We start from the raw sequence: 19,653 nt of genomic DNA on the forward strand, positions 1-19,653 counted from the left end.
CATTTATTTATTTTAATTTAGTGAGACTATCTATGATCCAAGAGTTCAACCAGTTTGTGGCATACACTGGCACTCTCCACACTTAGGAAGCTGAGAGAGCTCTTGAGTTGGTACCAACCTAGGCTACACAGCTCCTGTCTCAATCCTGAGTCAGGATTGATGTGAGGTTTCCCTGTCTTCCCCAAGCACTCCTGTGCTGGAGCTGTGCTACAGAACTCCCACCGCGATGCTCTCTTGTGGTTCCGCTTTACAGCCCCTGGAGTGGAGAACTGATTAAGGGTGCTGAAGAAGAAGGCAGACTGGATGTAAAAATGGTGGACAAGGGAAGGAGAGGAAAAGTTGGGTCAACAAAGCCATTTTGGCTTGTCCTTTACTCATACTATTAGATCACTGAGAACTGATTGTGTTCTAAGAAAACACAGACTATTGTGAAAACTAGACTATTATCACTGGACTTTTTCTTGGTAGCCTCCTAATAGCCTTCTGCCCTCTGGGAGAAACTCACAAACCATCACATCAAATGAAAAAAAATGCTGTCACAAAACCATGGGTTCTAGACTGTAGTTCTTTTCCTAGAGTACTGTCCAGGGCTGTCTTGGGAATGTTCTCAGGTGACAAAATTTTTACATTTTTCTTTACCTTCCTGGTGACCTCTTCCCTATCCCCTTCTCTTCTAATGTTTTTTACACTTTCACCTTTCTTTATATTTGTCATTATTGAGTATTGATGAGGGTCTCTCCACTCCACCTGTTTTTATTTCAAGAGCACTTTATAAAGGTATCCTTTGTGAAGTTTAGGATATAGGTCAAGAAGAACTAAAAATCTTCCATTCTCTTAAGACATGTTAGAGAAGAGAAGAAGTTTATGTGACAGACTGCATCATGGGATATTTGTTTTCTATTCAGTCCTTGGCTTCCTTCCCTCTGAAACACTCAGATAGCAGAATGGGGCAGCTGAAGTAGAGACAGAGACACCCAGCAGCAGAACAGCATCCCTTTGGGAGCCTAGACTTCAGTAAGTGGCAGTATCTAGAAACAGAACCAGTCTAGAATTCCAGCTTCCTGGAAACATTAAAGATCAAACCATATCCATGTGTATCACATTGGTTTGTTCGAGGACTAGTTTGTATGAAAGTTGTGCTGTTTATATATATATTTATATTACATCTATATATTACACACACACACACACACACACACACACAGTTTTCAAGAGTAGAAAATAGTAGAAAATGGCTTGTTCCTTTATGGAACCTTTCCTGTTAGAAACAGATTTTTTTTAAGGTTTTTAAAATTGGTGCTGATAGGCTTTAAATGTCAAACCTCTAGCTTTAGTGGAAAATCAGATGCATTTCTCTGCCTTGTTTGCTTAGAAAACTCTGATAGCTCACTTATGATATCCACTAGTGCTGAGGAATGGAAGACCTATAAAAGTTTTAATTTTATTTTATTTTAAGCAACTTGGCTAACAAGACTTACTTTTAATTACCAGGAAATACACTTAGACCTAACGTTGTCATTTAGTTAGTCTATAGGATTTGTATCTATCTGGTTTTCTTTTGCTCAAAGGGAAATTTTTTCAGTTTTCCCGCTTCTCACCTGATGGAAGACATGACCCTTTATATTATAAATGTGGCGACACAGTATGTTCTATTCTTGGATTTTAACACCAGGGCAAGAAAGTAATTACACAAGTCAACACTAAAGATTTCTTACTGTGAGAGCCAGGGACTCTTATCCTTCTCTACAGAGAAAGACTTAACTTTGGTGTTGAAAGTTATTAGCAGGGCCTCGGTACATATACCTGTCTAGAACCATAACTGCATACTCGTTTTATGTCAAGTCTGCACACTCTTTTTTTTCTTTGCCTTTAGTATGAAAAGACACAGACTGTACTCTCAGAACTGAAGTTGAAGTTTGAAGTGACTGAGCAGGAAAAGCAATCAATCACAGATGAGCTCAAACAGTGTAAAGACAACCTGAAGCTGCTTCGAGAAAAAGGAAATAATGTAAGTGTCTACCCCACTCGGCTTACGGCTTACGTTCCTTTGTGAGGAATGTCAGAAGCTCAAGAATGTCTTTCAGAAGACTTTATTATGCTGTGGGAAACTAACAGCCTAGGTACTGAAGAAGTAAGTTTTTATTATGAATATCTGTGGTAGAACCATTGTGCTATAGGATTTCTTTCTTTCTTTCTTTTTAAGAATTTGCCTCTTTTCTATAGGTGATAGAAAAGCTTGACAACAGCCTGGAGGAAGGCAGCTGTCAGTAAAACAACTTAGAAGAAAGATCTGGTTTGTGCAGTTGAGTCAGGTTCTGTCACAAAGTCTTCGTAGGGCTTATTTCTTTTCTTTTGGGAAATGAAGCCTGTGCCACGGGGGAGGTCATTTAGGAGTTGTGGGACATGCTGGTCCTTAGCATCAGGTTGTCCTGGAAAGCAAAGCTTTAGTATGGTTTTGTTTTTGTGCTAGTAATGTACATTCCCAAAAGCCATCTGTTTATCTGCCGTGTCAGCATTTAGCAAACTGACACAGAGCTTTCTAGTGTATGTTTGAGAGAGAGGAAGAAAGAGAGATGGTTGCAGGCACAAAGATGAAAAAACATTTGGCTGTAAATGTAGTTTGATTGATTCTCACTTGTTAGAAAGAGAAGTTTATTAAGACGATGTTGTACTAAATAAATGTCCGTGTTGTTTGTTTTGGTGACCATTGCCTTTGTGGGCCCTAACTGATGGATGTTCAGTGTGGTTGGTTGTGCTCTGAGACTTACTTCAGACTCTGTCACAGCTTGGACACTGCAGTGGGTGTGAGCCACACGCTTCCTGAGGCTGCTTGACTTGCAGCACAAGCGTAGATGAGTGATGTTGCATGGCCACCTGGTTGTGTAGTCTCCACAGAATGCTCATGAGTTGTGTCCAGCTGTCCCTCGCTTCCTAAAGTTACAGGCTTTAGGCATTAAAGGATCGCTCGCTGCTTAGGGAGGAGCCCTTTAGAAATCGAAAGGTTGACGGCTTTATGCCAAACAAAAGTGGATTGTATTTTTTATTGCATAATTATAGAAATCTTCTAAAATCAGATCATAATAGTTTGTTACCTTTTCTTTTGGGTTAATTCATATCTGATTATAGAATTTCAGTTCACTTCCTGCTAAATTAACCTGTAAAGACATCTTGCATGATCAGAATGACCCTTCCCATGCTGTTACTACTTATAGGTGTATCAAATGATTCACCTTGCAGACAAATTTCCCTTTTTTCCCCACATAGCTTTATAGTTCTAAATAATTCCCTTTTCTTTAGAGAAAAACGGATACATTTAGAATAAAGGAAAGTTGTGAGCTTCAGCTGCCTGTTTAGTATACATTGTGCTATGTCTCTTGCTTAATCAAGTTCACATTAAAAGATAAATTCTTAAACTTTAAAGCAATAAATACTATCTCAAAAGTGAGAATTTCAGTTAGAAGGAAAATGGGTTTTGATGGTAGAACAGAATATACCCTACCCATTGCCATGGAAACATATTTATCAACTAGTGGACTTCAGATATTAAACAAAAAGTAACATATTACCAGAATAGACCATCACTTGATAAACTGTCATTGCTCTGTCTGGACTTGTTTCATTTCATTAGACTATTTGGGAACAAGCACACTGACTACTGTCTCCAACTGTTCCTTTAAAGCAGTAGTTTCTTAGTGTACAGAGCACAGCCCATCATTCTGAAACACGTTAGATGTCTTTAAAATGTTTGAATTGGTTCAAAACCTGATGGTATACTTCTGTTACCTCAGTCTTCCTTTCCTTCTTCTCCAACCACCCCCTGGGGTCTAAATCATCTTATCTGATTTTTTTTTCATAGCATAAAATGATTTTAATATCCCTTCCCTTCTTCAGCCCTCCATATTACAACCTGTCCCAGCCGTTTTCATCGGCCTATTCCTGGCTTTCCTGTTTTGGTGTTTCGGTCCATTGTGGTAGAGAAAGGTACAAGCACTACTGTTGAGTCCTTGTCTGTTTGTCCCTGTCACCTGTTTGTGCCATATTTGTAATAGACTGCATGGCAAAACTACACAGGTATTTTGTTACCTGAAGCAAACCCTTCATTTAGTATGCTGTGTGTGTGTCACACTAATGAGCAATCTGCTAACCACATAACATTGTGTCTTGTTTCTTTCGTAGTAATGCTAACCATGAATTAACCGTAAGCTAACCTGTTGTTAATATACCTCCTTTAACTGAGTTTTTATCTTTAGCAAACTGGATAAAGCAGTGAATCACCAGCCATGTCCCAGTTATGTGTTCAGGCAGATTTGAATAAGAAATGAAGAGTTTGCATCTTTGAAGTTTGCAGCTAGTTATGTTTCCTCCCTCCCTCCTTTTCTTTCCTTTCCTTCCTTCCTTTCCATGGTATAGAGTTGTTCTTTCTTTTATTTTTTTCCCTTTAATACTTTGCCTGTTTTCTGTGAAGATGAAAGAAAATGAGATTAATGTAAGGAACTATTGGCTCACAATTTCAACACCAATGAGAATTTACTTGTGAGAATATAAGTAGGTTCTAAAAGAATCCTTCTGAGCTCTGATCTGCAAATCGATAGTTCTCAAGAATACTTTGAGAATACCACTAAGAATAAAGGTAGCAACCAAAAATAAATAGACTTTTTATAAACCTGACCCGAGAGCTGACCGGAAAGGCTGTCTGCTCTTCACCTTTAACTGTCAGTAGAGTGTGCTCTTCAGAGGGCTCTACAGGCAGGGTTCTGGTGCCTCTTGAACTTTCTCTGATTTGCATCTTCTTTGCTTTTGAGTTACAGGATCAAGCCTGAACCATTTTCTTTCTATCCCCATCTTGAAACTCTGGTTTTCATAAAAACAAACCAACTTTTCAGCAGCAGTGCACTGTAGGCCTCAGTTTTCCTGAGCTCTGTGGACAGCAGAGTAAATGCAGCAGGCAGCGCCCAGAGACACATTTAGAAGTGACTACTAAGTTTCAGCTCTAACAGAGTTGGAAGCTGTTCGGGCCTTTCCTGTAGTGTGCCCTCCCTTAGAGTCTTTCTTTTTGACACTTACCTTTACAGTGCAAACACAGGAGTTTCCTATGGTCTTTTAAGTATATGGGGCACAGGTCACTGAAAGGTTAAATATGTATGAAAAGAGAGGGGAGAGTGTGATACTGACTCTTGGTTTCTTTCCACACAGAAACCCTGGCCCTGGATGCCCATGTTGGCGGCCCTGGTTGCGGTGACAGCTATGGTGCTGTATGTGCCAGGTCTGGCCAGAGCTTCTCCATGACAGTGTGTCTTGAGTCTGTACACCGTCCTCCCTCTAGAAGCTGGTACCACACTCATGCTGGGGACAAGCAGAACCATTTTCTTCCTTTTTACCTCTTAAAACAGCAAAGTGCAAGCATACAGCTGTAGGGTCATTGCTTTAACTTATATAAAATATATCTGTCTATAGAGAGGATATAAAGTTGTGAATTTATTCGGTTTTACATATAATTTTTAAACTAGTACATTGAGATTCTGAATATTATGGTGGCCTAAAGTAGGCTTCTTAGTGCACCAAATTATTTATACCATAAATTTATAGATATTTTACTCTGAATTCTAATGGTCACACAATTCATTTTTCTGATTCGATAACTACTCAAACCGAACAACCAATACATACATGGGAAGAGAGGCCCTGTGTGCTCAGTGCCTATCAGTTTGAATATATACACACACATATATATATTTTTTTTACATATTTACGCCATTTTTACTTGTTATAAAACCACTGAGCTATTGGGAACAAGACTTAGACAATTATTTGTGTGGATTTTTTTTTTTTAAGAAAAAACACATTTGGAAAATATTCTCTTATAATGATAATTTGGGGAATACATACATGTTTGTTCAGCCTTAATGTGACTTGAAGATGTGAAGGACATCAGCTTTGAAAACTTTCCATGAGAGTTTGTATTTTCTTGAGCAAACTGAAATATTACTGGGAGCAAAATCATAACTGCATAATTTCAGTGCAACCAACCAAACTGTTGGCTGAATTGGAATGTAACTTACTAAACCTCATGTATTTAAGAAATGTTTTCTTTGAAAGCCAAGTTACCTTCTCATATACAGCAGTCTAGAGAGCATGATTTTTTTTTCTATCATCTGTTCCTCCAAGCATGTTTAATTGAAGGAAGAATTATATGTTTAGATAAGCTTTTATTGACTTAATTTGGTTTTGATGTGGAGCTAATTCACATTCAGGGTGAACTGATGTTCCCTGCTAACAGATTTCTTGGTTGGGTATACAAATGGTTATTCTCTTTTTGTTGTTAATTGGAACAGCCTGTCAATTAGTAGCACTATTCCCAAGATTGGTAGTGTTCCCTGCACAGTGACACACCTAAGCACTGCTTGGCATTATACATTAAACACAGAGGTTAAAGTTTAGCTGTGGTTTTGTGCAGCACCATAGTGATGTCCATATCCTAAAGTATCATCACACAGTTCAGTTTTCCTCAGTCAGTGAAGACTGGAAGGGAACGTCAGGGAATTGGCTTGAATGTTGTATGAGAATACCCAGAGTTAGGCAGATATTAAAAACAAGGCGGTTAGGATATAATTTGCCTCGTGATGTTTGACAGTCATTGTTTTTACTTTAAAGGTTGTATTTAAAGCTATTTGGGATTGTTGCCAGGAGAATTACTAGGTTTATGGAGGAATTAGCCACAAATGACTTGTAGAAAATACTGTCATATAGTTCATTTTACCATTCTCTGTTGCAGGAAGCCACTCTACCACAGAATGCTAATACGCCAGTGGTACCCAGTACCTCTTGTATATAGTTATTGCAAATACTGTTCTGAAATGCATAACTTCAAAATTACCTTTTTTAAAGTAAATAATTGTTTGAAATCTATTTTGTAAAGATAAAACGTACAATAGAATTTCTGGAGTACAGATTAAACTATTTGCACTAACACACGTGATGTGCATGATTTAATAAAATAACTTTAATCTCCCTTTGCATGTTTTGAGTTTTACATCATTGAAGTTCTTAGTGCTGGTTCTGCCTTCAGTCGTCCTCAGCCTTGAAGTGACTTGGTATTAAATATGTGTTAGATGTTCTTTGGGTTTAAAAGAAGTTCTCCTAACTTAGTGTTATTCCTTTCCACCTTTTAGTATTATTGTTGTTAAAATGTGACTCATTGCCAGACTCCTGGCAGTAAGTGTAAGGACTAGTGTCAGTATTTACTTTATCCAAATCAAATACATGGGATTTTGTAGTTATTTCCAGTTTTAAAATAAGCCTGTTCATAAACAGTCCCTCCAGTTTGTTTCAGTTTCCTTCCAGGCTAAATAAAGCAGGATTGTTATAAGCTAGTGATACTCATTAAATTTTAAACATAGCAGTCAGAATCTGCATGTGGGTTTAAGGTCACCCTGGACTACAAAGTAAGACCATGTCTAAAAAATGAAAACGAAACAGAGGACTATGGTGCTCAGTATGGCAAGACACCCAGAGCACTCCTATCTCTAGGTTTCATCATCTTTGTTTTCTTTGAGTTTTATTTCCTCCTCTGGAAACTGAGAAAAACGAAGTCTACATTTTTGGTGGTAGTGTAAAAATGAAAGAGCTAACATATAAAAGTATGATTTAAGTGATATGTTTGTGGAATGTCATAATGAGCATTTATTGCAAATAGTATGGTTTTAGGTGAAAGAGTACATCTCATTTTAAATGAGTTGATGAACCCCTGAGACAGCACTGCTCCTTTATCTTGGTCTCTTTGAGCAGTGCTGGCTTGACTTATTAATGAGCTAACTGCTGTTTTGAGATTTGTTGTCTCTAATTCAACTTTGAATCACATTCTCTGTGAACTAAGAGATTTTTCTGACCAAACAATAGTATACTTTTCTATCTTATGTCCATCATCAGACTTGCCTCAGCTTCCCTTCCCAGACTATGAGCTTGTCTTCTTCCAGTGATTATGGTTTTTCTGCTACAAAAAGAAAAAAAGATAAATCTGCATATGGGTAAACAGAGGTAAAACTGTAGGCTTGCTTTTAAAATGTACTTATAAAAGTTTGTTTTCCACACACGCTTATGTGCACAAAATTTCAGATACTAGGACTGTTAGTGTGGATCTAATGTAAGGTAAGTGATCAGAATGTTCGGGAGTAGGCCACTGCAACAGTTCATGTCGCCACACTAGAGATCATCCTCTATGTGTGGAACATGTGTGGGAAGGAAATGCTTGCTTTAGTAGAAAAGCCAAACACCAAACAAACAGGAAAAATAGTGTCACCAGTGTCCAATTGTTCTGGTTCCACAAAGGAAAACAGTGGAGACCTACAGTAGGATTTCTACCTAAACCATAACAGTAGTTGTCCCCCCACCCCCGTGTGTGTGTGTGTGTGTGTGTGTGTGTGTGTGTGTGTGTGTGTGTGTGTGTGTTTGTGTGTGTGTCTGTGTGTAAGAGAGAGAAAGAGAATTATTCTTTGTGACTTCTGATTTATTTTTAGTAATATAATTTTCTTTGAGACAAGGTTTTGCTATTTATCCCAGACTAGCCTAGAAATCACTCAGTAAGTAACCCAGGTTACCTTTGGATTTACAATCTTCCTGTTTCTGCCTCCCATGTTCTGGGATTATAGGCATAGCTTCTGTGAAATTTTAGAACTGCATTATATTAGAAACAAACTGATTATAAGTTGTCCTAGAATTTCATAAGTAACTTGGCAAAGTGCCTGTCTTTAAAAAGACTAATGTTTGTATTTATGAATTCTGGTTGTCACTTAATAGTCAGTGTCCTAATTTTAAATTCTATACATGTGCACATAGGGCTGTAATTCTTACAGGAGTCTTATATAATAGTAATATAATAGAATTCCTTCCTATGCTATGCTTGTCTTCAGGTTTCTGTGGTTTTCCATTAACTTTTTTTTTTTTTTTAAACAAATGCTTGATGTTAGCTATGGGACACTGAAGGGATTTCAGCTAGCCTGGACCTGGCACAACCCATGCCTGGCAAATATGGCCTTGCCCCTCTCCCCCATTCTCTCTGCCTTGCTAAAACCCATTAAGATTACTTTCCTAATGCTAGCCCTCAAGGTGTGTTCCCTTATTTAGCCACAATTAGGTTCAACCATTTCCCCCTCCCCTTATATATTTTTAGAAACGAATACATAAAACATATAGTTTTATGTGTCTGTTTTTAAAAGTAATAAATATGGACATTCTAAAACAAAAACAGCAGACATGAGTGAATTTAGCATCTAATCGTTTGGTATAGTAAGCACATGGATGATTCAGGCTGCCATCCTCTGTACTCAGTGTTCCCATTGCATCTGGAAGCAGACTGGTCCTAAGCCTCACTGCTGAGTTGACCCATGCTTTGTAACCAGTAGCAAAGCAGGCAAGTTCTTGTTATCTTTATGTTGCCTTTACTGTGCCTTTTCCTTTTAGATCCTAGAAACATAGTAACACCAACTTCTGCAGCTGAATTTCCTCCACACACTGAAGTCCTTGTGGACAAAGAAGCACATTCGAGCCTCAGATATTTAGTGACAGTATTCCTGGTGCTTACAGCTAAGTGAGTAGGAATTTCCACCCAGGTAGTACTCTTACCCTCCTAGCTGTTTCTCTGCTGTGATTCTGTTTCTGGGCAGGTCTGCCTGCCAAGAGCAGTGGACTCCGGGTAACTAGTGAAGCCTTTGTTTCTCTTAAGCTTGGGAAAAATATTTAGCTTCTTTGAAAGAAACCTGTTCGTGATGGAGTAGGACAGAGATTGTATGAACCCATTAAACTGGAAGCATGTGTTTACTGTATGTATATATGCTTTTGTTTTGTGTTCGGTACAGTGCTGCTTGTGCAGTAGATTAAACAGCTACATATTTTTTCTTCAAGATGAAGCGTATCTTAGACCAGATCTCGCATAAGATTTGCTATCCTGCCATGCCAAGGGCATCCCCAGATGATTAGAAGGCTGAGGGCAGTGGTAGAGAGCCAAGTTACAGACTACTAGTTTATGTCTTGACTTCAGGAAACTTCTGAACTGTTGAAACTGTATTTTTATGAAGTATATCAAAAGAAGCTTCTGTAAGAATTGCACCCTTTCTGTGTGTTCTCATCAGTATGGTTTCTGAAGTTACAGGATGTCCAAAATGAGAGAGCCTGAGAAACACATTTCTCTGGATAGTGATTGATCAAGGCTGCTGGTGCTTCCCAAGAAAACTGTTGTACCTACAATTTAAACTTAGAAAGGGTTATCAGTAGTTCTCAAAGTTCTCCATGGTCTTCAAACTCATGTCCCTTACCCACAGCCACTATCTGAAACAGTCGAATTTAATAACAAAATATAGTCAACAACAACAACAAACAGGTTATCTAGGCATGTGTCTAGAACCAAAGTGGATTCATACTCTTGGTCATCTGCATGATTTGAGCAGAGAGATTTTGTGTCATGCTGTACTGCAGGAGGTTTCTGGCCCTGTCCCTCTGTCTCCCAGTCTCTTCAGAAATGACCACAGCAAGCCATAAGTTGTATAATTATAAATGCTGCAATTCCAGCACCTAAGAGACCTAGAGACTAGGAGATCAGAGTCAGCCTGGGCTACATAACAAGAACTTAAATGATTAAAGCAAAGGAAACAAAACCAGAGCCACCTCTCCTGCAAATTTAGTATTACTCTTTTGATTCACAGGGTTATATAAGGTCATTTTCCTTTAAGTATGTGATGTACTTTAAGCAGGTCCTTCCCCTGTCTCCTGTTGTCCTTTCTCTTCATGCCTGTCCCCCTCCCTGCAACTTTTATCTCTCAAGGTTGGCCTCAGATTTGCAGAGATCCTTCTAACTCCCCTCCCTACTGCTGAAGGGAAACAAAACCAAACCAGATTGGAATGTCTATATAGTTATTCTCAATAAAATTGCAGTTCTGAAAGAAAAAAAGTGGGAACATCTTCCTGCTTATTTCTAGATGAAGTATGAGCATTGTTCTACCCTCAAGGCCAAACAGGATTTAGGGAAGGTGGCCACAATTAAATCTAATCACAGTTCTTGAAACATTTTTACTGTCTACAACTGCAGAACTTGGAAAGGAGAGGGTACACAGTTGCTCAACAGAGAGGCCTTTTTGCTCTCAGCCTGGATGCCTATGGTAACCCTTGCATTAGGAGTGTCTCCTGCATGTGCCTGAAATCTCCTGTCCATCACTATGTTCCCAAAGACTCTGAAGTGCCAGGGCTCCCAAAAGAGCCATGGCGACTTCTCTTACAGGTGGATTTCCCAGTTTTAAAAATTGATGTATGGTAGACAGACTGGCAAATAAAAAGAATCATCTTTTATGACTATAAAGTTAGTATAAGCTTTGGCAGGCATAATGGTGCACAATTGTAATCTCTACATAGGAGGACAAAGCAGGTTTTTTTAGTTCAAGGTAAGCCTGGACTATTTATGGAGACCCTGTCTCAAAACAAACAAAATGTTGGGGCCGGAGAGATGGCCCAGTAGTTAAGAGCTCTGGATGTTCTTCCAAAGGGCCTATATTTGATTCCCAGGATCCACATGGTGGATCATAACTATCTGTAACTTCAGTTCTGGGGATCCAGTTCCTTCTCTGGCCTTCAAAGACACCAGGCATACACGTGGTACACAGAACAGGCAAGCAAAACACCCATATGCAGAAAATAAGCCCCTCCCAATCAGAACAAACAAAATCCACCCAGTTTTGTCACGTATATAAACAGGATAGTTTTTGCCTAAAGCAACCCTAGGTAGAAGGAAGATATCTTAACGTCTGGTTTCACAACAAACTACAGAATGATAATAACAGAAGCAGCTGTACTGGTACAAAGAGACATTTAGGCCAAAAGAATAGACGGCCTAGAAATAAACTACAGATAGAAGCATTGGAGAGAAGACAACCTCAGCAATTGTTGAGGGTAGCCAGCAATATCTATATAGGTAGGAAATGCAACATGATCCCTATCTCTTATTTTGTATCAAAATATAGGCATAGACAGGGACTTCATGAAAAGGCCTCCAAATAGGAATAATTTGTAGAATCAACAATGTGATTCCCTGAAGTCAAAAGCTTCAGGGAGACTCCAGGGTGCAGAGCCCTGCGGAGAGGAAGGCCAGGGAATATCAGGGGAAACTCTCTTAAAACCAACTCTCTCAGAAGTCCACAATCACTATTTTGTGTTCCACTGAAATACCACACATCCAAGAAGATCTGGGCAGCACAAATTGGTCTTAAAAAGCTTTTTTTTTTTTTTTTTTTTTTTTTTTAAGTAATGGAGGGTTGTTTAGGTAGGGAAGGTAGGGTGGATCTGGGAAGAGTTGAGAAGTGATGAAGACCAGAGCATGTACAGAGCTCTCAAAGCTAATGAAGAAAACAAATGCTGACAAGAATTGAAGAGGCACCCCTTAAACAGTGTCACTAGAAATGTGAACAGATGTGGCCTTTATGAAACCACCCTGAAAGTTCTTTAGAAAATTAAAATTAGGCAGCTGGAGAGGTGGCTTAGGCAGTAAAGTAAGAAATGCTTGTCATGCAAGCATAAGGACCTGGAGTTAGATCCAAGCACTGTGTAAAAAAGCCAGTTGCACATGTATAACCCTGGCCAGGGAGGCAGAGACAAGAGGATCTCTGTGGTCTGCTAGCCAGGCAGTTTATCTAAATTTTTGAACTCCAGGTTCAGTTAAAAAAAAAAAGAAACCCCTCTCTCAAAATATAAGGTGGATCAAAGGAGGCATCAGACACTGGCCTCTGGTCCCCACATTCATGATGCACAAATATGTACACATAACAAGAATCTAAAAATAAGAGCTGTAGGATCCAGCTGCACTATTCTGGGATCTTTCTGAAGGAGATTAGGAAGTTACAACACCACAGGTGTAATTGCACAATCTTTTTTATTTTTTAAAGATTTATGTATGAGAACAGTGTTACTGTCTTCAGACACACCAAAAGAGGGCATCAGATCCTATTACAGATGGTTGTGAGCAACCATGTGGTTGCTAGGAATTGAAGTCAGGACCTCTGAAAGAGCAGTCAATGCTCTTAACCGCTGACCCATCTCTCCAGCCCCTTGCACATCTTCTTAATTAGGACATTATCACAATAGCGGAAGCAAAGAACCAGCCTCTATGTCAACGAACAGATAGAAATGTGATATATGTGTACAAAGGAGTTTTATTTAGCTATAAAGAATAAAAGCCTGGGAAGAGGCTCTTATGAGAGGCTGAATCTACAGATGCCTTGACCTTAAATTTTTTTTTTATAAATCACCCAGTCTACCTTGTTGATGTTCAGACTGACAAGGTAGAAAGCACAAGTCCCCTCACCCCACACACACATACCCAGTATTATTTTTGGTAAGGGCTTATGGAGGACTGTCTTGCTGAGCCCTCCCAAAGTAGAAAGACTCCCAAGCTCCAGTGAGTCTTTTTACTCCATGAGGGTTCCATCACCAGGACCCAGTCACCTCTGCAGAGGTTCAAATACCAGCTCATGGGGGTTAGGATTGAAACATGCGGATATAAACTTTCAGATGATTCCTGTTAAATGATAGGGTGGGGACTCCCAAGATGCTCTGCTCCTACCTTGGCTAAACCGACATTTGGGACAGCCCAGATGTTTACACCCTTCCTAGACTTCTTGTCACCACATTCTTGGCTAAATCCCCACCTAAGGCACCACTAATGAATCCTCAATCTGCATTATGTGATATTCTTAATATCACAGTTGTTTATTATTTTCATGTTTCTAGGTGTAACTTAGTGCTAATTTAAATTTAAGAACAGGATAAGAGGGTTCTGAGAGTGACTGAGTGGGAACACAATTACGGGTCATTTGCCTTCACAAAGGAAACCAGTTGCTTACAGTTGTGTTCGGACATTTCTATGGGTGAAAGTGGAGTTGCAAACAAAATGCTTTTAAGATGTTGCTGTTCAACTGTGGTATTATTGTGCTGTATGTGACGAAGCCATAATCCCCAAAATTAGCTCTTGAGCCTAAGTTACTGATGCTTAAATGTTAAATAATTTCTTCCTTGTAGGCTGCTACCCAATAGCGCTTTCTGTAACAAAGTAAAAAGAAGAGAAGTGTGTCGTTTGCAGGAAAATGGATAGTGTTGGGTATCATGTCAGGCAGCAAAATAAACAGACTCAGGGTGACAAATAGCACATTTTCTCTAATAGAACCTACATGTTACTTAAATGTTTTCTTAATTCCTTCTGTCTGATTCTTCCACCTCGTTCCCACATCCTTGTGTGCCCTTTGACCCCCAGGGTACCTCTTTCTATTCTGTTTTACACTCTTGCCCATCCCTCTGCCTTAGAGCCTCTTCTCCAACCTCACTGGTTTCTTTGTCTGTTTTTATTTTTTCTAGTTTCCGAGCATGTACTCATCTTCCCCTTGGATACACATATTTAACAGAAGCTAGGATCCACTAAATGTTTTTGAGGTTTCTATTTTCTTGCAAATTTTACTTTATTTTCTTGGTGAATTAAAATTCCACTGTATGTGCACCACATTTTCATTATCTATTTATTGATGAGCAAATGGATTGATTCTTTCTCCTTGTTCTTGTGAAACATGTTGGAGAAATGCCAGCATGACCCACTGTCTTAGTCAGGGTTTCTATTCCTGCACAAACATCATGACCAAGAAGCAAGTTGATAGGAAGAGGTTTATTCAGCTTACACTTCCATGTCGCTGTTCATCACCAGAGGAAGTCAGGACTGGAATTCAAGCAGGTCAGGAAGCAGGAGCTGACACAGAGGCCATGGAGGGGTGTTACTTACTGACTTGCTTCCCTTGGCTTGCTCAGCTTGCTTTCTTATAGAACCCAGGGCTACCAGCCCAGGGATGGCACCACCCACAATGGGCTGGACCCTCCCCCCTTGATCACTAGTAGAGAAAATGCCTTACTGCTGGATCTCATGGAGGCATTTCCCCAACTGAGGCTCCTTTCTCTGTGATAACTCCAGCTTGTGTCAAGTTGACATAAAACCAGCCAGTACACCCGGTAACCAGATTACATAACTCCCTGGGCTTCTAAAATGAAGCATGGTGCACTGTTCCTGAGGGCACAGTATAGAATTCTGAGGTAGCTAGCCTGATGAGGAGTCTGCACTCTCCGTGTCTCCTTTAACGAGCCTCTTCTGCCTAGAGTAGTGGCATGAGGTAAAGTGTCGACCAATCACAGTCGACAGGCTTCCACTATGTAAGTGATTGCTCACGTGCAAGTAGACGCTGTTCCCTCAAAGTGTCTCCAGAGTGATTTGTCTCTGTGTCCTTTATTGGCACATGGATATTGCTGTCTTACCAGTGGATATCCCAGTAATGACAGCAGAAAGAGCGACTTACTGTTTTTTACATGGGTGTGTAAGTATCTCTGCCCTTTGGGTATATGCCAAGGAGTTTAGTATAGCTGGGTCATGTTGTATTTTTAGTTTTTGAGAGGCCTCTTCACTAATTTTTAAAATAGCTGCACTAGCTTATATTTCTTCCAACAGTGGATAAGAGTCCCACTTTCCCTGTATCCACACCAGCCCTTGTTATCGTTTGTTTTCCAGAGTCTAAATTTAACTATGGGGCCTGTGAAATGGCTCAGCAGGTAAAGGAGCTTGTAGCTAAGCTGGACCTTCTACCCTTGGGACCTGCAAAGTGGAAGGAGAGAACTGACTCCTACAAGTTGTCTTCTGACTTCCACATATGTGCTGTATCTCAGAAGTAACTAATCTCTCATAAATTCAAAAATAAATTTAAATATATACCCATATATAATGCATATAGATAGATGTATATAAGTACATATAAGGCATAAAAGCAGGAAAGTAATGATGCAGAGGGAGGAAAGGGTACAAACCAGAAAGATTGGGGACATAATGTGGCATTTTTTTCCAGTCATGAGTAATAATATATAGACACACGTGTATTTACACACACACATGCATGACAGAAGGAGACGACATGGAGGGATGAAGGGGACTGGGGAAGTGTCAGTTGTAAATACGTGCAGGGTTCATTATTTGGTCATTCTGTACTCTGATTTTGTAAATTAAAACTTCTCTGAAGTGGGGGCTGTCACTGATTGGTAGAGTTGGTCTACTGTTCATGCACTCCTGGGTTCAAACTCAGGAGTGTGTAAACTGGGTGCATTCTCAACACTGAGGGACAGAGGCAGGAGGATCAGAAGGTCAAGGTTATCTTTGGGTCTGAAAAAGGGCAGTCATTATATACAGTGTATAGCCTTAGCAAAATACGAAAACTATGACAAGAATAAAAAGAATCACTAACCATAAACCAAAACAAACCTCCCTCAAAAACAAACAAAAACCCCAAAGCAATCAAACACAAGCCAAAATCCAGGCCAAAAAGCTATTTAGTTTCTCTCCCTGCAGACTTATGAGACAGTGACCTACACCCTATAGCTTGGGCACACAGGCAGGCAGTCACAGATTGTAATATTCCTATCAAGACAACTGTGGCCATGCCTCTTTGGGCTTGGTAGCTGTCCCAAGGCCAAGAATGTTACAGGCTTTTGTGCAAAGTGTTTGGATTCTCTTTACTTGTCTTCACTGAAGTATCCTCTATGGTCCATTAGGACAGTGTTAATTTATACTCTCAGAGATGCCAGCAGCTCTCTGAAGCCCTCCTTGGTGCATGCTCAGCAAGAGGAGAATCCCAGTCTCTGTGGGGAAGAATCTCCAGCAACACCTGAGCCACACTATTCCCTCTGCTCAAACTTTTCCACAGGAGATAAATGTCTGAAAGTTCATCTGCTTGATATTGAACATCTGCCTGCCCAACAACATTGAAGGCGACTCGGACATTCTCTAAACATCCTTTCTCAAAACTGGTGGTCACTTTGGTCCAGGCTGTGAAACTATAAAATCCACATTAATAGTAAATTTTATGGGGGCTTTCTGCCTCACTCTATCCCATTCAGATCCCGAATAAAAGACATGGAGACTTAGTATTTTTATTAACAAGCTGCAAGCCTACACTGGGCAGGTTCTAAGACTATTATAACCGCCTTGTCTATTAATACTCAGATGAATGCCCCATCACTTGACAACTGAGTCTTGCTCTATTGCATGGATATTCTCAGGGCAAGCTTCTCTTGGCCATGTGCTCATGGTTCAAACACTTGGTCTGTCTCGCCTTACGGTGATCTCCACCTTTCCCTTCCCTTGTCCATTCTCCTCATGGTCCCTATCTGAGACCCCCTGCTTGATCCCAAGCCCCACCTTCCTCTCTCCACTGCCCAGTCACAGGTCCTAGCCTTTTGTTACCCAATTAGAGATTATCGGGGAACATTCCATACAGCACGTAGGTCAACACAGTGCCCATGTCCAGGCTGCCACCTGATCTTGGGGCACAGGAAGCAGCATCTGAATACACACTACACAAAATCAGCAGCAACATCCACATTTTATTATCATTATTATTATCAAGTGACTGCCTTGAGAGACGGACATCCTCACTGCAGGGCACTCTCCTCGGTAACTCTTGTGTGTGACACAAAGCCAGCTTCAGCACTGACTGGGAGAGGACCCTGTGCTCTGGGTGTGGGTGACACTGATTCACTATTAAGTTCTCAGCTACAAGGAGGTGCCTTTTTTGAGGAGGCCTTGATCCTAGATTGAAGACTGTCATGAATTCAAGGTGTACGTGTTTTCCCTCATCCTCCTCAGGTCTCTCATGAGGTGCTGTAAGACAAGGAAAGGCAATCAGACTCAGAAGCATCCTGGCTGACTATTCTCATAAAGGAAACCAATGCCAAGGGAGAAAACCCACCCTATGAACGCCATGGTTGCTAAGAATGGGCTCTAAGATGGTTCACTTACCCGGTAAACTCATTGATCTTGCTGAGGCAGCTCCATCTTCAGGAGGCTCTGGTCCTCCTGGTCTGTGGCCTGTCTGAGTTCTTGCTGGACTTCTTCACACCTGGAGGAGGAAGGTAGCTGGAACACAGGCCATGGGGACCTGCCATGTCAGCTATTCAGCCTCCACCACCTCTACTCAGCTGCACAATGCACCATGACCTTTCAGAGGTCATTCTGGGTATTCCCAGGGGTGCCTGCAAGGTCCCTTGTCCACAGACAGCCTCAGACCAGAGTCCACAGTAACTATGCCAGCATCACCTAGAGGCAGGCCAAATCCAAAGAGCAGCCAAATCCCAGAAAGATTCAAAGGACTTCTGAAAACCCTGACACCAAAAGGGATCCATGTACCTCCCAGAACAGGGAGTGACCTGACCTATGCTTACTGGCATTGTATTGGAAAACATAAGCAGGGAGGTCACACACCTTCTGAGAGAGCATAGGAGACCCATCAAGAATACAATCCATCTACATGTCTCATGGAAACCAACAGTAAAAATCTCCAGCCAGATCCCCAGAAACCCAGGGCTGATTGACATCCCCCCATGGCACAAACATTTTTTCTATCTAGATGCTCCCCAGATTATAGTACTATGCTTGGAGGGGCTGACAGACTCTTCACACTTAGCAAAACTGAGTCCAAGAGGCACAAGTTGAAGAGCCACAGGCAATCTGGTTGCTAAGACACAGACAGGAGAGAACCAGAGCCTCCATTTTGGTTTGAAGACAAGAAGGGCAGAAGCAGCCCCTGCCAAGTGCTGGGGTCCCAGGCAAGTCAGTCTCTCACCAGCAGGAGACAGTTTCCTCGGTCAACTTGTCCAAGGCCACACTTACCTCCTTGAGCAATTTCTTCATGTCTGACCTCACCTGCTCATGCTCCCTCCTCTGCATCTCAAGCTCAAAATTCAGCCTGTGGGAGGGCCTGGTGCCAGGAGCAAAGAACACTATGAACAGAAAGGCCATAGGCAATAAGGATAATTTCCCAGACTGCTTCAGCAGAACACATTCCACCCATCATGATGTTAACAAAGGTGCAACCAACTACTGACAGGACAGCCTGGAGATAGTAAGGACTAGGGAGGGCTCTGTGAGGCTCATGGCCAGGTCACCTAGAAACAAGTTACCCCCCTCCCTGGGACTTTCCAAAACACCCAAGAATGTGAGGCTCTTGGCCAGGTTAAGTTGCTCCTGCTCTGAGACTTTCAAAATACCCAATTCTGAGAAACAAAGCAAGGATGAAAACCCACAGAATTTACTGGCTGACAGCCACAAGGTCTCATGGAAAAGTCCCAAATATGCATCATCATCAGGCTGAGATCCTCATCCAATGAATCCAAGGGTCACTGTAACCCACCACCCCATGCTGTTGCTGAAATCTGCCCTCAGAACTGTATAAAAAATGTGTACTTTGAAACATCAGGGTCACCTCTGCCTCTCTTACAGAACTGCCCCACTACACTGGAACCATTAAACCTCTTACTTATTGCATCGATCTCAGCCTCTGTGTCTCTGTGGGAGTGGACACCCCGGTTGTTGGGCTACACAAGTCCAACAGCTCTCCAGGTCAGCCCTCAGACACTAAGAGCAAACACTCACAGGAGGAGCCATGACCCATTCCTGAACACAAATTTGAGGAGAGATGACTGGCTAGTGAAAAGTCAGATATAGCTATGTAAGGGCATTCTCCGTGGGAAAATCTAACATGTCCCTGTCATGGAGAATATGTGGAATGTCACTGCTACTTTACCCAGAGCTACACAAAGCCA

General features: G+C 41.0%; 1 protein-coding gene across 28 annotated transcripts in view; it reads left to right on the forward strand.

The window, feature by feature from the left end:
- Window positions 1–7,023, forward strand: part of SLMAP (sarcolemma associated protein) — a 110,519-nt gene extending 103,496 nt beyond the window's left edge. For 14 of the 28 annotated variants that reach the window (XM_080926491.1, XM_080926499.1, XM_080926516.1 and 11 more), the window contains 2 exons: window positions 1,874–2,008; window positions 5,194–7,022. In XM_080926491.1, coding sequence (XP_080782617.1) covers window positions 1,874–2,008; window positions 5,194–5,286 — 228 coding nt within the window. In that variant the 3' untranslated portion in view covers window positions 5,287–7,022. Of the gene's footprint in view, window positions 1–1,873; window positions 2,009–3,891; window positions 3,982–5,193 lie in introns of all 28 variants that reach the window. The other 14 variants (XM_080926501.1, XM_080926513.1, XM_080926503.1 and 11 more) reach the window with 3 other exon arrangements.
- The last annotated feature ends 12,630 nt before the right edge of the window (window positions 7,024–19,653 follow it).

This window comes from Micromys minutus (assembly GCF_963924665.1).
Source record: "Micromys minutus genome assembly, chromosome: 12".
NCBI lineage: Eukaryota > Metazoa > Chordata > Mammalia > Rodentia > Muridae > Micromys > Micromys minutus.